General features: G+C 36.3%; 1 protein-coding gene across 2 annotated transcripts in view; it reads left to right on the top strand.

The window, feature by feature from the left end:
* The window catches only part of VWA8 (von Willebrand factor A domain containing 8), a 176,651-nt gene that overhangs the window by 135,793 nt on the left and 26,122 nt on the right, over positions 1 to 14,736 (top strand). For both annotated transcript variants that reach the window (XM_085059145.1, XM_085059135.1), the window contains exons 36-37: positions 83 to 164; positions 2,107 to 2,311. In XM_085059145.1, the coding sequence (XP_084915271.1) occupies positions 83 to 164; positions 2,107 to 2,311 (287 nt within the window). The remainder of the gene's footprint in view (positions 1 to 82; positions 165 to 2,106; positions 2,312 to 14,736) is intronic.

Here is a 14,736-nt window from a genome sequence, read left to right as displayed (position 1 = left end):
AATGTTTAAATTTAATCTGCTAAATGCAAATGCAATAACCAGTTAATCATGCAGCAGGAAAATAACGTTTGTTTATTTTCAGATGTCACTCCTCCACCAGCTGCGGGATACTTGGAAGTAACAGATCTTAACTCAAAGAAAATCAAATACATTGCAATTCCTAGGTAACTGATTTTATTGATTAGAGCAGCATCATCCTAGAGGAAGAGCGAAGAGAATTTAGTGTCTATTATCACTTCAGGATAAGCAAATATTTCTTTTAATGTGGAAAGTAAGACTAATTCATACCTAGTATAAAATTCTGCAAACATTGCAGCATATTTTTGTCAACATTATTTATCTGTTTTTACTAGATAATGCCAATGAAAATGTAGCAATTAATTAGTAAATATGAAAGGTAGCTTTACCTTCTGATTTGCATTCTCTTTGCTCCTTCCTCCTCTTCTGTCCACTTTATTCTCAACCCTGTTTCATTATGGTTTGTTTGCTGTCTTTATTTTCGTTTCTTTTTTCCCTATCTTTAGGATCTGAGAAACACAGGCAAAATTACCAGTGCTAGGTGTTAGGAAACCAGGAACCAAGTTCTGGCCCAATATAAAGTTGTCTTAAAACAGCTTGAGCATCTCTGTGGTTCTCCCTTTGGAAAGTACACATTCCATCTCAAGTGTCTTGAATGATACACAAGTATCTTTTACGATAAATTAAAATAGCCAGATTCTATGGCTTCTGCTTGGTTTTAACAGCTGTCTCTCACAACTCTAGAGAGTATTTGCAAATGTTTTATGGTATAAAGATATATTTTGGTCCCAAATTGTCATTTTCTACTGCAATACTAGTAAATATTTTTGTTTTAAATGGCAGTCCCTCAACTTCGCATATTCAAATATGAAATTCACACATGAAGAATTTTATACTTTTTTTTATTATTTTGTCAATTCAATGTTGATTTTTTCAATATTTATTCTCATTTAAGTTCATTCTGGTTCACTAATAATCTGGGGAACATTTTAATTAATAGAGAATTATTTTTGCACTGTTCACCATTTTATAATTGGTCCATTGGCCTACATCTTACACAGTCATTCAAAAATTAAAGACATTAGCATAAAAATAGTAAGGAATCACTTTATTTTTCACTAGGATTTTTATAGGAAATAAGAGAAATTACAAAGCCATATTTCAACATCATGACCCTTAACTTGGCATTAAGATTTAAGCTGTGTATGGCAGATCTGATCAGAAATTCTGATTTAAAAATGTCCTACAGTAAGAACTGATAAGTAAAATGAGTTTTCATTATATATATATATATATTTATTTATATATGAATAGTTCTCTGCTAAAATCTAACAACCTTTTTTCCTTCTGGCATAGATAGCAGAGTAACTGTCGCTCCTTCTTATATTCTTGAAAATTATTAATTTTAGCATTAGTGCAGGTTGCCAAGTCATTCGTGCATGTAATTAACAATACTGAAGAATGCACAGAATCTTTCCTACATTATCTAAATTTCCTCCATGATATGTACTTACTAGGCCCTCTCTTTAGGCATTAGGTTTTTGTAAGCAAGTTGCCTGTTTAAAAAGTGGTAAGATTCTCTGTCCATAAAGCTGTGCCATTGTTAAATGAATATTTAAATATTAATATTTTATTAAAGCACTAGAGAAAGGTGTTACACTAATTTGATGGAACTGTATTTTCCTCAGTGCCCAGATCATGTTCTCTCCTATTTCATTTTTAGTTTTATATTTTTCTGTAGCATCTTTTTACATTTTTCATATTCTTAATAGTTCTTGTTCTTAAGACAGACTATTTCTACATAGATTAGATGCAGCAGTGTATCTAAACTGCAGCAGTGGTTTTGGCAATATATTACCTTTCAGCTTGGTTTTTTATATTGCTTCTTATGTAGTCAGGTATCTGTTGGTTATGTCCAGTTTCAGTAGGTGGAAAGTCTCACATAAAATAGTGGGTCTGCAGGGCTCAGTTATAGTTTCTCATGAAATGAGGATGTAATTTCATTTAATTGTCACCTTAACTGCAGAAATACTCATCCCCCTTTTAATTGCAGCTTCAAGAAAAATCACATTAATTCTTGTTTTTCAGGTCCCAGTTTCTCTCTCCATATACATCTTGGCTTTCTAAGATCTCAGATGCTGATGCCCTGCTGGCACCGCTGGGCAAAGTAGGTTTGGTTACTGTGGACATGGGAGGAGGTGTGAGGCTTTGGGAGACTGGGCTGGACAGCCTCCAGCGGTCACTGCAGGACTGGAGGAACATGATTGGCCAGGAAGATGGTCGTCCTGTGCAGGTAGGACTTCACAAAGCTGAGCTGAAAAACATTTAACAAGATGAGCTATGGATGAGTTTTCAGCTGGGAAAGGAGCTGAAGGGAAAACTGAGTTGAAAAACACTGTGAAGTAGAAATACAACGGTGAGAAAAATTTAATAGACTTCTTCTCCGAAAAAAAGAGGCACAATAGCTTAATTTAAAAACTTTTTGTAACCCCTGTAGTTATGGTTACTGACAAGCTCTTTGTCTTACACTGTTTGTATTTTTGCCAACTTCCAGTGCAATTAAATGCAAATAAATTCATTATCTCCTGCTGATTTTTAACTGTAACTTTCAAAATGTAGAATAATGAAATTAATTTTTAAGAAAAATATATGCTTTTCCAGAGTTCAAATGCTTGGAAAAAATACTGTGGTTTTACTTCGAAAAAGAAACTTGAAACCTAGGTTAAAAATGCCTTGAGTTCACAGTAGAGCCTTTGGCTAATCTTGACATTTTTCCCAGCTGATCAGAGTTGCACGTATCTTCATCCAGCCATGTTCTCATGTGGAATGCTTAGGTAGATGCTGAAAATGCACAATATATACATGTATGGTGTGTGTGCATGTATGTATGGATACACGAGTGGTAATGTACTGGCTAATATGTGTGATCATCACTCAACATGGAGGGGACGTTTCGGACTGTTCAATTGCATCTTTAATTAGCATGGGAAAACAGATTGAGTCTATTCTTAATTAGATCTCTCTGGTTTTGGTTGGGTTTTTTTGTGAATGACATGTACTAGGCCAAAACATCCTTTACTTTCTTTTCCCACTCCTAGCTCCCTTTCTACAAGGTGTTCTGCAGTTACAGGGATTTGGGCAAAAACTGACATGCTCTTGTTATTGAACCTCAGAAAATGCCATTCATAGAAGTCATGAGAAAGGGAAACTGTTACCCAGTAGCACCTTTGTGCTTGACACGTGTGGCTTTGCCAGTGCCATGTTCATTGCCAGTGCAGTAGCACTAGCACCATCTTATGGTCAGATATAGTCCATTTACAGCAGCCCGGAGAGTTTGACTAGTTTTAATAGATTTTTTCTTTTTTTTTTAATAACTTGTAATTTCATTCAACAATATTACTATATTGTTAATAATAGCCAACTAATTGCTAGACAATACTGGCTTGGAAAGTACACACGATAAGAAAATTTGAGTCATTTAACCAGTAATCTCCAGTAGCCATTTTAAAGAAGGCTAAGAAATTTTCCAACAGTCACAAAGCAGTTTTCAACATCTGTTGTAGAATTTCTCTCCACTAACAGCCTGCCTCTCTACTAGGCACATTCCTAAGGTAAAGTCCACTTAGAGTGTCTTTCTTTTTTCCTGTGTCAAACCAGTGATTTGTCAGAACTGGAGCAACATGCTGTTTGATTTGTGGTAAAGGGCTGGAACAAAGCCTCCTATGTGATCTTCTGACTTGCATGATTGTCACCAACCTGTTTCCCTGCTTTGGTATTTTGCTTTGCTTTAAATGGAAAGATAATGAGACCCAAGAAGCTTTGTTTACAAAGGCATTGCACAGCAATAAGAAATAAATTAGGTCTTTTATTTTATGTAATCTCCAATAAGATAATAGATATGTAGTGGCTGTGTAAACTGTGTACTTTGTTAATTGGCTATGAAGGCCTTCACCTTTCCCACTTAATTTTTCAATACGCCTAGACATAAAAGCAATACTTTATTAAAGCATTCCTTTCTGGAAATGAAAGGATCCTATTAGCTTAAAAACATATTCATGTAGATTCCCTGTGTAATTGAGCATAGCAAGAACTTGTCTCCTGATCTAGGGACAATTACTTTGCTAAGAATGCTGCAGGTAAATATTTCCTGATACCTATTTTTGCAAAACTGGACAAATTTTGCAGCCATGTATTGATCTATTCATTCAAATGTATGAAAATCACCTCCTTTTGTGTAATGTTTTGTGTGCATGCTTGTGTGAAGTAACTTGGAGTCTAATGAGGTATCTTTAATTCTTTGACTAAACCCACCATTCCCAATCATCTTGTAGCAGAAACTCACTTAAGAGAATTGTCAGTGTTACACTTATCATCCACTCACCTCCAATCTCCCCTTCTCTAAACACTGCCATTGTTGCATCCCACAAAGCTTCCACAGGCTTAGCCAAGCTTATTATCCTTTTGTGATGATGTTCTTAGACAAATATGAGACCTGTCTTGGTGATTGGGAACCACTGATCTGCAGAAACGCACACAAACTCTTTGAATTTTCCTGACCCTTTAAAGAAAAAAGAATTAAGAGGGCTTTCAATATAAATATAGTTTCAAAGATCTGGAATCAAATCTTCAACCAGGCTTCAGTTGGAACTATTGGTACTATCTTCTAGGACTGCATTTTTGCTGTCACAAACACATTAGCTCTGAGAAGGAGGCTGGATATACATAGGCAATGAAACAGAGGAAAACAAACAGCTGCTCCACTTGTAATCAGTAATTAGGCTCCCTTGATATAATTTGTGGCAATCTTCAAAACAGTCAACATTTATTTTGACTGTTGACATACTCAGCAGAGTTCAAACTGCTGAAGTCTTGAGGCTACCAAATTAGGTTATCAAAATATGGTATGTGTTTACGTAAACCTGCATTTATACAGGCAGGTCAGAATTTTGTGTCATTTATTGAAGTTTTAATCTTGAAATAATACTACAGTATTCTGACATTATTAAATCGGAGTGCCTAAAATACAAAATCTAAACAAAATGCTGTATTTTCTAAAGCTGTGAACTCTACTCAAAAAATTGTTAAGCTTTTTCGCTCGTTGGTGTCTCTGACAGCAAGGTCACTTCATTATCAAATGCCTGAAGAGAATTTGGAAGACTATTTTTAAAATCCTGCCCTAGAAGTTTCATGGCAATAGGCAGACATTGATAAGCTTGTGTTACTTTTTTTCATGAAAGGGTTATTGATGTAAATTAAATAGCACAGCACTGATTACATTCTGATATAGTTCAGATATTGTCTTTCAGTAAGCATTATTTAGTGGTATGTCTGATTTAGATAAAGTACAGTGCTTAGATAAAAATAATTAAAAGGCGCATCATTTATAGGTATTTCAACAGATGTTAAAGCATTTATCTGTGACTATTAGTACAGACATTTATTTCTGTATTTATTCCACTTAGGGTTCTCCTGCTGTAGACCGTTGTCCAAAATGTTTTATGCTATGTCAAGACTGTACTCAGAATGCTGGTTTTCAGAAGTCCCAGGACATACCCAAACCTGTAGAGTGCATAAAAATATACTTAGTCAAAGATTGTAAAAGCTTTGTCATCTAGTTTATGCTAATATATATATCTGACCTCGAATTTCAATTCACAACATTTTTTGAAATCCAGGTGTACTCTCTACCTAGGTAATATCACCATGCCAAGTGACATCCCGAATCCGAGAATGTTCTGCTATTATCTCTGTACCAAGATCATTCAAAGAAGTGATCTAACTGTTTAAAAAAAAAAAATCTTGTAAACAAAGATTTTTTAGGGGTTTATTTGGGTGGGGGGGGGTTTGGTGTCTGTTGGTTGATGTATTTGTGGAACCTGCAGTAGTTGTATCATCTCCTACATGCATGAGATGGGTTTTTGAAATTGCAGTGGTGCCCTCTGTTTGTGGCTGAATATAAAAGCCTAATGAATGAAGTGGTCATGATTGTAACTATTTTGATTTCGTATGGACTCTTCTCTCTCATTTTCAATACTGGAAGCCTTCCTCATAAACAGTCAGGTACTTAGTTGGAAATTAATTCATACTTACATCTAAGTGAATAGTTAGCAAGAAAAAAAAAGAGGCTTCTTTCCATTTTCCCATCTTTCTGCTGTCCTAAAACAGGGTCACAGTTTCCTGGTACATACCAGATCTTATAGGTCAAGACCTGCCTGTTTTACAGTACACTTCTTCCTTAAGTATGGATATTGCTTATGTCTCTTTGGCCTATGACAGAGCCTCACTTTATATAAGCGTTCTGTGTAACATGTGTTTGTCCTGAGAAACTTAAAAATCTGAAACATTTGGCTCAGGTTATGTCTCCAATGAGAACTCAGTTTTCCTAAATGATTCAGGTTCAGCCAATATGGTCACAGTCAAGATCACATAGTGTAGGATTGAACAGAGCAAAGATACAGCACGTGTGAATTGAGTGGACACCAGCTTTGCTGTTAGCAGCTGTTTAAAAATAGATAAAGTACATTTACCCATTAGCAAATGCATGTGCTGTGTAGAACCTGAATAATACAATAACTATATCAGCCCAGCTCTCTAGTGTGCAGACTGATGGGCAACACTCAGCTTAAAAAATCGTATACTTCTCTGTATGTGTGTCAATCCAAAAGAAGCATGTGAGAGAGACACTGACACCTTAGTATGAAACCAGGCCCTTACAAAGACAAGGAGCAGCCTGAAGATGTTTTCTCCCATTTTTCCTCACTTTGCTTTTGTGACTTCACGTGATCAGTCTATTTTCTAGCAAAAAGACAGCTGAACAGTTACATTACATTAGTGTTCACAGCATCACAAAACAGAGATGGTGGAATGAATCTAGAAAAACACATGAATGAGGAAAAAAAATCTGTCTTTGCCTCTTGCCAGTGGCTTGAACAATAAATTCACCAGAGACAGTTCTGCAGCGGTGTGGAGAGATTCCTTTAGTATTGTCCCAGAGTCATTCCCTTAGCAGAGGTCCTAGAGGAGCACAGCTCAGCATGACTTGTATATATACTCTGGGGATGTGTTCTGGGCATTGGCACTGAAAGGAGATATGAATGAAATGTATGTAAGAATAGGGAAGGCTTTAGGTTAAGTTTTTTGGGATTTTCTTTCCTCTTCTTCTGCCCTGTGAAACTGGCTGAGAGAATAGTTCTCTGTCCAAAAGGAATGTTCTTACCTGAAATAATGATTTCTTTTCTCAGCAATTCGCGATGCATGCTCTTGGTTTCTGCTGGTGCTAGTTAACATTTTACTGATACATTGTTTCCACAAAGCATGAATCACTGTAACTACCTACATGGAGAAGTGATAAAGAAGTACTTCATCCATCCACAGCTGGTTCCCTTTACAAACCCCTAAACTTTTGAATATATAGTGATTGCAACACCCGAGGCCAGGGAGCATTGTCATTGCTTTCCAGAGGAGGAAACTGAGACTTAAGGAAGGCAGGTCACCTGTTCAAGTTCATGCAGTATGTCTACACTGCAGTGTCAGAGGCATAAATGCATTATACACCCATAGTGACACACTTCATGTTGCTATCTTAAATAGTCTGAAACTCCTTGAATGCTGCAGTCAGTACAAACATACCTTAAATTGGGAAAAGAAACATTTATAAATTCAGGGCAGCCATCAAAGACAACAAATGTCAACTCTAGATTGCTTGAGGTTGTAACATGCTTAGCTGAGTATAGGCATATTCAGCAAAACTCAAAAAATGCAATAAATGAATATTTTTCTCAGATTTAAATGTCTGTCTTCACAGTCTTCTAGCAGCACTCAAAAATTAGAACACGTAAACTATTCTTTGACCTATGAACAGCTAGCAGATACAAACATATGGTTCATGTCAGTAATGTAAAAGAGCAACGTGTATGGTTCATCACTGATAGTTTTTTTCATGTAACTGCTCAAATCACCCATGATGCAAGGGTTTTTTGCTATAAAAGCATTTTCATGAGTTCAGCAGCACTCAGGTAGTAATCCCCAACGTTCAGACTTTCTTCTGCAAGCCATCACTTAACCTTTAGAACTGATTAGGGCAAAGGCAAATGGTAAGTAGCTATTATGGGATGCCAGTTCCATCATTAGAAATATATTTAAAATGTGTTCATATCCTAACTATACTTCAAGTAAAGCTTGTGTTGAACTAGAGTCAAAGTTGAGTACATTTCTGAAGTAATCAGAACGCCAGAAATGTCACATTTTCTGTTGAAGTTAAAAGAAGCCCAATCATGTTAAATTAGGTGGGGGGTGTGCATATGCAGTTGAGTGTGTATATGAGTATATTTGCACAGTGATACATGTATATATATATGCACACACACACACACACACACACACAAAAAAAAACTCTTACTGTTTTTCCCCAGTTGTCATACCTGGGTACTGGTTCCCTTGAATTAGAGTTACCTGAAGAGATGGTCATGACTTTGCAAGTAGCCAGTCCCTCAGGGACTGTATTTCATAATGAGCAAGAACTGGAAGTTGATTTGGATAATGATCATCTCATTCCCTTCCTTGAATAGTCTCATTTATTCCATTTGTATTCCATGCAACTAAAAGTGACACTGTACTTTATAACATCCAAATTTACAAAAATCCAGCCTTTTCCTGAAGTTAAGACTGAACTGGGCAAAGCTGCAGTTCTTGAATGGAGACAAAATCCTGACCTTTAGCATGAGTGGCTGGTCCTTCTTCCCACCACCACCCCTGTTCTCTATTTTTTACTTTAGACCGAGCAGTCTTTCTGACCACATGAGGGCATCAGTGGGCTAATAAACAGTGATTTCCCTCAACTTTTAAATGCTGTCGGTGCAAACCCCGTGAATTGTGAGAAATATATTCAGTGGGGAGTTTCTGTAAGTTTGGAATAACCATATCATGGCGTTCTGCAGTCCAGCACGGGATCCTGAAAATCTTTAAATACTGCAGATTACAGAGTTATCTAGTCAATAGTCCACTTTTGAGATCCATGAGCCAAATATACACTTTAGGTCTGTGACCTCTTCCTGGACCATATTATTTATTCAGCTGAAGACTAGCAGCTGCATACTGCCCTTTGAAGGAAGGCATCTGAGTATGGGGAAGCATGAGACTGGAAAGCTGCAAACTCACAGAGCTAAATAAATTTATATCTCCAGAAGTATTTATGGGATAATGCAACTCAGATAAAGATCATTGGTTCTCTGTCAGGTACCTTTTTTAATATAAATGTCCTCAGCTTGCATGAGGCCCTTGTTGGAAGCCTGGTGCAAACATATCTAAAATACATTCCCTTTCCTAAAGAGATCTTCCAGTCTAATTAGAGCAGACAGAGAAAGAGCAGGAGGTAAATAACTTTAACTTTTTATTAGAGCTGACTGATCCAGCACCAAGTCCCCCTTTCTTCCTCTGACCTTCCTGTAGAAGCCCAGAGTTTTCATGGGAGGAAATATTATCACCTCAACATGCTGTCTTGCAGATCTCAAAAAATCTGCAGCAGTGAGCATTGCTGACATAAAGGTTGGAGCTCCTAACACCAGTGAAATCCTGCTGTCCCAGCGAGACAAATGCATACTAATAATTCTGCCTTTATGAAAGTTGTTCCCTGATTAGTGGAAGGACAAATATAGGGAAAATTTGAATAACCTGATATGTTACAGTTATGCCAAATATAAGAGTTTTCCTTTAGAAAAGAAGACAATGTAGTAGATATTTAATAACTTCTGCTTCTTAAGGACAGAGTTGACAAGGCTCTAGGTGTACAGAAAATCAGGCTTTTCTGCTTCCACATGTGATTTTTTTCAACTTCCTTATTACCCTGTAGTTTTCAGTCTGGACCACTCCAAACTGACATAATGTGTTCACTTACCCCATCTTTCTAGCTGTTGATTGTTCACAGTACTCCAGAAGAAACTAAATTCAGCATTTTTTGAGTTCATTGATGCTAGAAGGTGTGTAGTAGTCATGATAAATATCCAAGCTAGACATTATCTGTCTGCTCTGATATATTTTGTAGTGGATTAGAATACTAAAAGGAGGATGACCTCACATCTTCTAGTTGAATAGAATTGACATGGGAATTTTAAATTATGACAGAGGAAAATGGGCTTTACACAGGTGTTTACATAGCAGAAGATCCATTAAGTGAAATAAATGTATTATATTCTCTCATTCCTTTGTTTAGTTTATCCAGCTTTTATGCCACCGGGTGTATATTTGTGGGCAAAATACTCTAATGCATCTACTGTGCAGTTTCTGAGTTGGTTCTTAGAGTGACAGCATTTAGTTCAAAAAAGGGCCCACAGCAGCATTTTATAGAGTGGTTTGATTTTTTTAGCTGGTGTATATAAACTCCATTTGCAAGCCAGATACACCTTTTTATAAGTTACACTCCAAATCTCCACCTCTTCTCTATCCAAATTCACTTTTCTAAAGTGCCATCAAAGTTATGAGGCTTTCAGCAGTTTTGGTATTCAAGACAGAAGCTTAATGCCTGCATGAATTTTAAAAGCTAATTTTAGAATTGAATGTTCACAGGAGTCAGATGATGCATGAAGCTTCATTAGTTCATTTTGAACTGTTGCAAAGTTTTATAGACAAGAGAGAAAATTAAAATGAAGTCAAATTAACAAAGAATACAAGTTTTATACTGCAGTGTGAGAAATTTTTTTTTCATTTCAGGATACAGTTGAAGAAACAGAATGTATTTCACTTATTTTTATTGTCTTGTCTAAGACTGAATATTCTTTTCTGTGGAAAATTAGCTGTGGACTCAATTTTGTGCTGTTGTTTTGAACAGAAGTTACTCTATTAATTTTTAGTACATAGAAAAAAGCTGTACATGATACAGTACAAGTGAACATAATAGAAGCCATTAGAGGTGGTTTTGCCTGTTTATGCCTTTCTCTCACTAGTTTGTGTAAGTAGATGATAAAAATTTTTTTTCTCTCTTTAGTAAAATCAGTTTTATGGTAAAAGCACCATGGAGGAGGCAGGTTAGCCTTTGATTTTCCTGACTGTTATATGCTCTTTGAGAATGTAATGCATATATTCATGCTGCTGATAAAGAATGTGTTGGGGGAAAGTGTGTTCTTGTGACCTGTTAAATGCAGCCTAGGGTAATACTGAGGACTTAAGGTTGGAGAAGCTCAGGAATAAAAGAAAACAATTATTTTGTTTCACGGAAAAATCAGTCTTTTGCACATCTGCAGAAATACATTCTGCATTCCATGGAATACATTTCCTAATCCTTTGTGCCACTGTGGGATGGATTACTTAATATATTTTTCACATGTAGTACAGTTGTGTTTTGTTACAGTCAATCTTTTTCATAATAATGTATGAGTGAAAACAGTTTTTGCACTGATTTTGATGAAGAAATTACCATCTCCCAAATCACCCATAAGGCAAAAATCTACAAGGTTGTCGCTTCTTTTCCTGCAATATTCTTCTGATACATGCTTAATCTTTATCCACAGCAATAATGAAGAAAGCAAGTTAAAATATTTTAACTTCGTAGTGTTTCTAGTGGATTTATATTCATATGACTAATGTTTTTCAGCAATAATTTAATGCCTTCTATGGAAAGTAACCCATATTCTTCATTGACTATAAACTGCCCTGTTTAATATGTTTTGTGTTAATGAAAGGGTAAAATATCAGATTAACTCTTTCCTTCCATCTCAGCTACATTATGGTAAGAGTGAATATATTCTAATTTGGATCTTGGAAGGGTTCTTTCCTTTATGGTAAAATGAGTAAATGAAGAATGACATCTTGCCAGCCTGCATCTGCCTACTTTCCAGGACAGTCTAATCATGCAACTAATTAAGCTAATGCATGCCTTCTTAATTTACATTGAACTAAGCACCTCAATAGTATGAATTGTATTGTACCTCAAATCGTAGCGCATGCATTCTTTTCCCAATTTTCTTCTGATCAACAGTAAGAAACACCCAATAATGCAGTGTTATTATTAATACTAGAATAAGTGCTTGTGAAAACAATATTTGGACACCTTAACATTTTGTTTTTATAGATTTTCCTACATAAATGTTCTTGACAGCTGTAAATACTGTAAATGTGTTCTATGTGGAACCATCCTCTGAATGCTTAAAAGGGCTTAGTAGAGAGGTTGGTTCCTCGTCACCACATGCAACAAGGAGGAATTCCATTTATTTCTATTATGAAGATGTGAAAGCCTGTAAGGAATGCCCAGCTCTGCTTAAACATTCCCAAAAGGATAAGAAATACTTGATTTGGGGAGGTTTGAAGAATGGAAATACAGACTATTTTTTAAAGTAAAAATTACATCTCTTTACACCTGCAGGATGTTAGCCTGGAATCAGAGTGGGTTTTTTCTGTTTATTCCCCCTTTTTGTACCTGGAGTATTAAAACAAGCATTGTGTTTTATGCAAGATGATTAGATTTGAGTTTGTCCTGTCAGGACCAGAGATAATTAAAACTAAGAGGTGAAAGGTCTGTTCCCCTGTACATGAGGCAGCTTGCCCCCATTGGAAACCAGAGTTTCTTGCCAGTCCTCAGACAGAAACTTGCTTTTGTTGCTGTGAGCCCCACAAAGGAGCTTTTCTGGCAAGCAGTCCTGAATGGGAGGCACTGACACCTCCTGCGCCCTTCAGGAATTTTAATGAAGTTAACCCTGTCAGAATACAAAAGTAAGCTGCTATATTAAAATACCATCCACTCTCTAGCCAATTTGCATCATTGCAGTGTCAGTTACAGGGTAGGATGGCATGAATATCTACAACCAAAAAAAATTATGTAGATCCCAGTTGCATCCCAGTCAGCATTAAGGAGAAACTCCTTCACATTTTACTGGAAGCTGCCACTCATTGATTACTTTTCTATTCAAAGCTAGAAATATTTTCAAGCTTGTCAGACTTATGCTTACAAATTCTAAAAGGTATTTACTAACCTGTGACCATGAGTTCTCTTTCTGCCAGCAGTTAAGTCTAAGGTAGGTGTTCTGCCCCATGTTTTAGAGAGTCAGCTTTTTACGTAACTGGAATGGAGGTTGGGACAGGGAAAGCTGTTGGCTCCATCTCTTGCATGAACCTCCCAGGAACAAAGAAAAAATCAAGTGAGACAAGACAGTAGGAGATTAAATTCCCTCTCTCTTTCCCTGTCCCCACAATAAATACAACTTGAGGAATTTTAGTCTTTAGTTATTTGTAACAGACTTTAAGAATGAGGAGCTGATATATGGCTTAAAATGCTTGGGGGAATGCTGTCAATGCTCTGAAACATGAATAACTGAGTGAAAGGTCTACTGAAATGTTCATTTCAGTGGACTTTTCTAAGTGTCTTTTACTCATTACATTGGATACTATTATAAACATGTTAAAAATAGAGTTATTAATATGCATTCAGTCCAGGTGTAATTCGAATAGTACTTGTTAAGATACAGAAGTGCATGGTTGTGCTGCTTGGGACTGCCTTTGAGTGGTGAATCTTCTTTTTAAAGATTTTTTTTTCTTCTCAGTTTTTGTTGCAGTGTAGGATTAAGGTTACTTGATGCTAAAATGTCATTAAGATCACTCGTATGAAATCAGCTCGTGCTAAATTTTATAATGCTTTTGGTCAGTTTTACTCAGAGAGCCAGAGATATTTTTTTTGCAATACATTAGAAGAAAATTAATTCTGAACTCAAAGGGGAAGTACTGTATTGTGAAAATAACTCCTATGTTATAATGAAATATGGATATGTATGGTACATAAATAATTTTAATAGTACAGTACAGCATCCATCACCATAATTCCCACGCTTTTATTGTGGGTTATTTTCTAATAGGTTTATGCAAGCTCTTTTCGTCCCATAGCTGTGACAGTGTCTTGTAGGGGCAATGCACAGTGTGTCTGGGTCAGCTGTGTGATCCTCAACAAATACAGCTTCTGTCTCTTACTGAGGGATTATAAAAGTGTCAAAAGTATGCCAGTGCTTCCTTACTCCCCTGGGGTTAGTGTTATTAAATTAGATTATTTCACATCAGAATTCAATGGAATTCAATCCCACATTCACTTAACTGGCATGAATGTGGTTCTAGATTCACTTCCAAAAGTAGTTAAGATTTGTTTAGTACACAATATACCATAGTTTGTCTGACCAGCTGAAGTCTCGACAAAACTACCAGCCTTTGACTCGTCTTCACACTGGCCACTATTACAGATTGGTATGTGTTTAATGGCTGTTTGGCATAAATGTGGCACCTGGTTTCACTGTGTGGTTGAGTGTGGTAAATCATGTAACTGGTTTCTTTGACCCTCTTTATCTTCCTGACATTATTACATGAAGTAATTACACTAAGTGATAAGATCACTTAGTTTCCAAACAGAATGTGTTTGTATTAGTTTTCCTTATGCAATTCTCTCTTAGAATCCCAGTGTTGCCAGAAAAAATAATAAATTAAGTGTAACCGTGTAAAACCATCAGGGCATACATTTGTATTTCTCAGAAGGAGCTGATCCTAGAGCAAGTTGTTCAGATACCATGTATTCTCACTGAATGTAAAATCAGTGTTTAGTTCTGTTTCTACCTGGCTGACCTTACTGTCAGGATTTAATGGATGTGTAAGAGACAGGACCAGAAAATTAAGTCAAAGCATTAACAAGTTGTGGTATTTGTTGTTTATTAATTTCCCTTTTTCTTAAGCACTTCTTTCATACCATTGCCCCTT

The sequence above is a fragment of the Lichenostomus cassidix genome, chromosome 1 (assembly GCF_008360975.1).
Source record: "Lichenostomus cassidix isolate B80296 chromosome 1, HeHo_3.0, whole genome shotgun sequence".
Lineage (NCBI taxonomy): Eukaryota > Metazoa > Chordata > Aves > Passeriformes > Meliphagidae > Lichenostomus > Lichenostomus cassidix.
The sequence above is the reverse complement of the archived record's forward strand: the minus strand, read 5'-3'. Positions and strand labels throughout refer to the sequence as shown.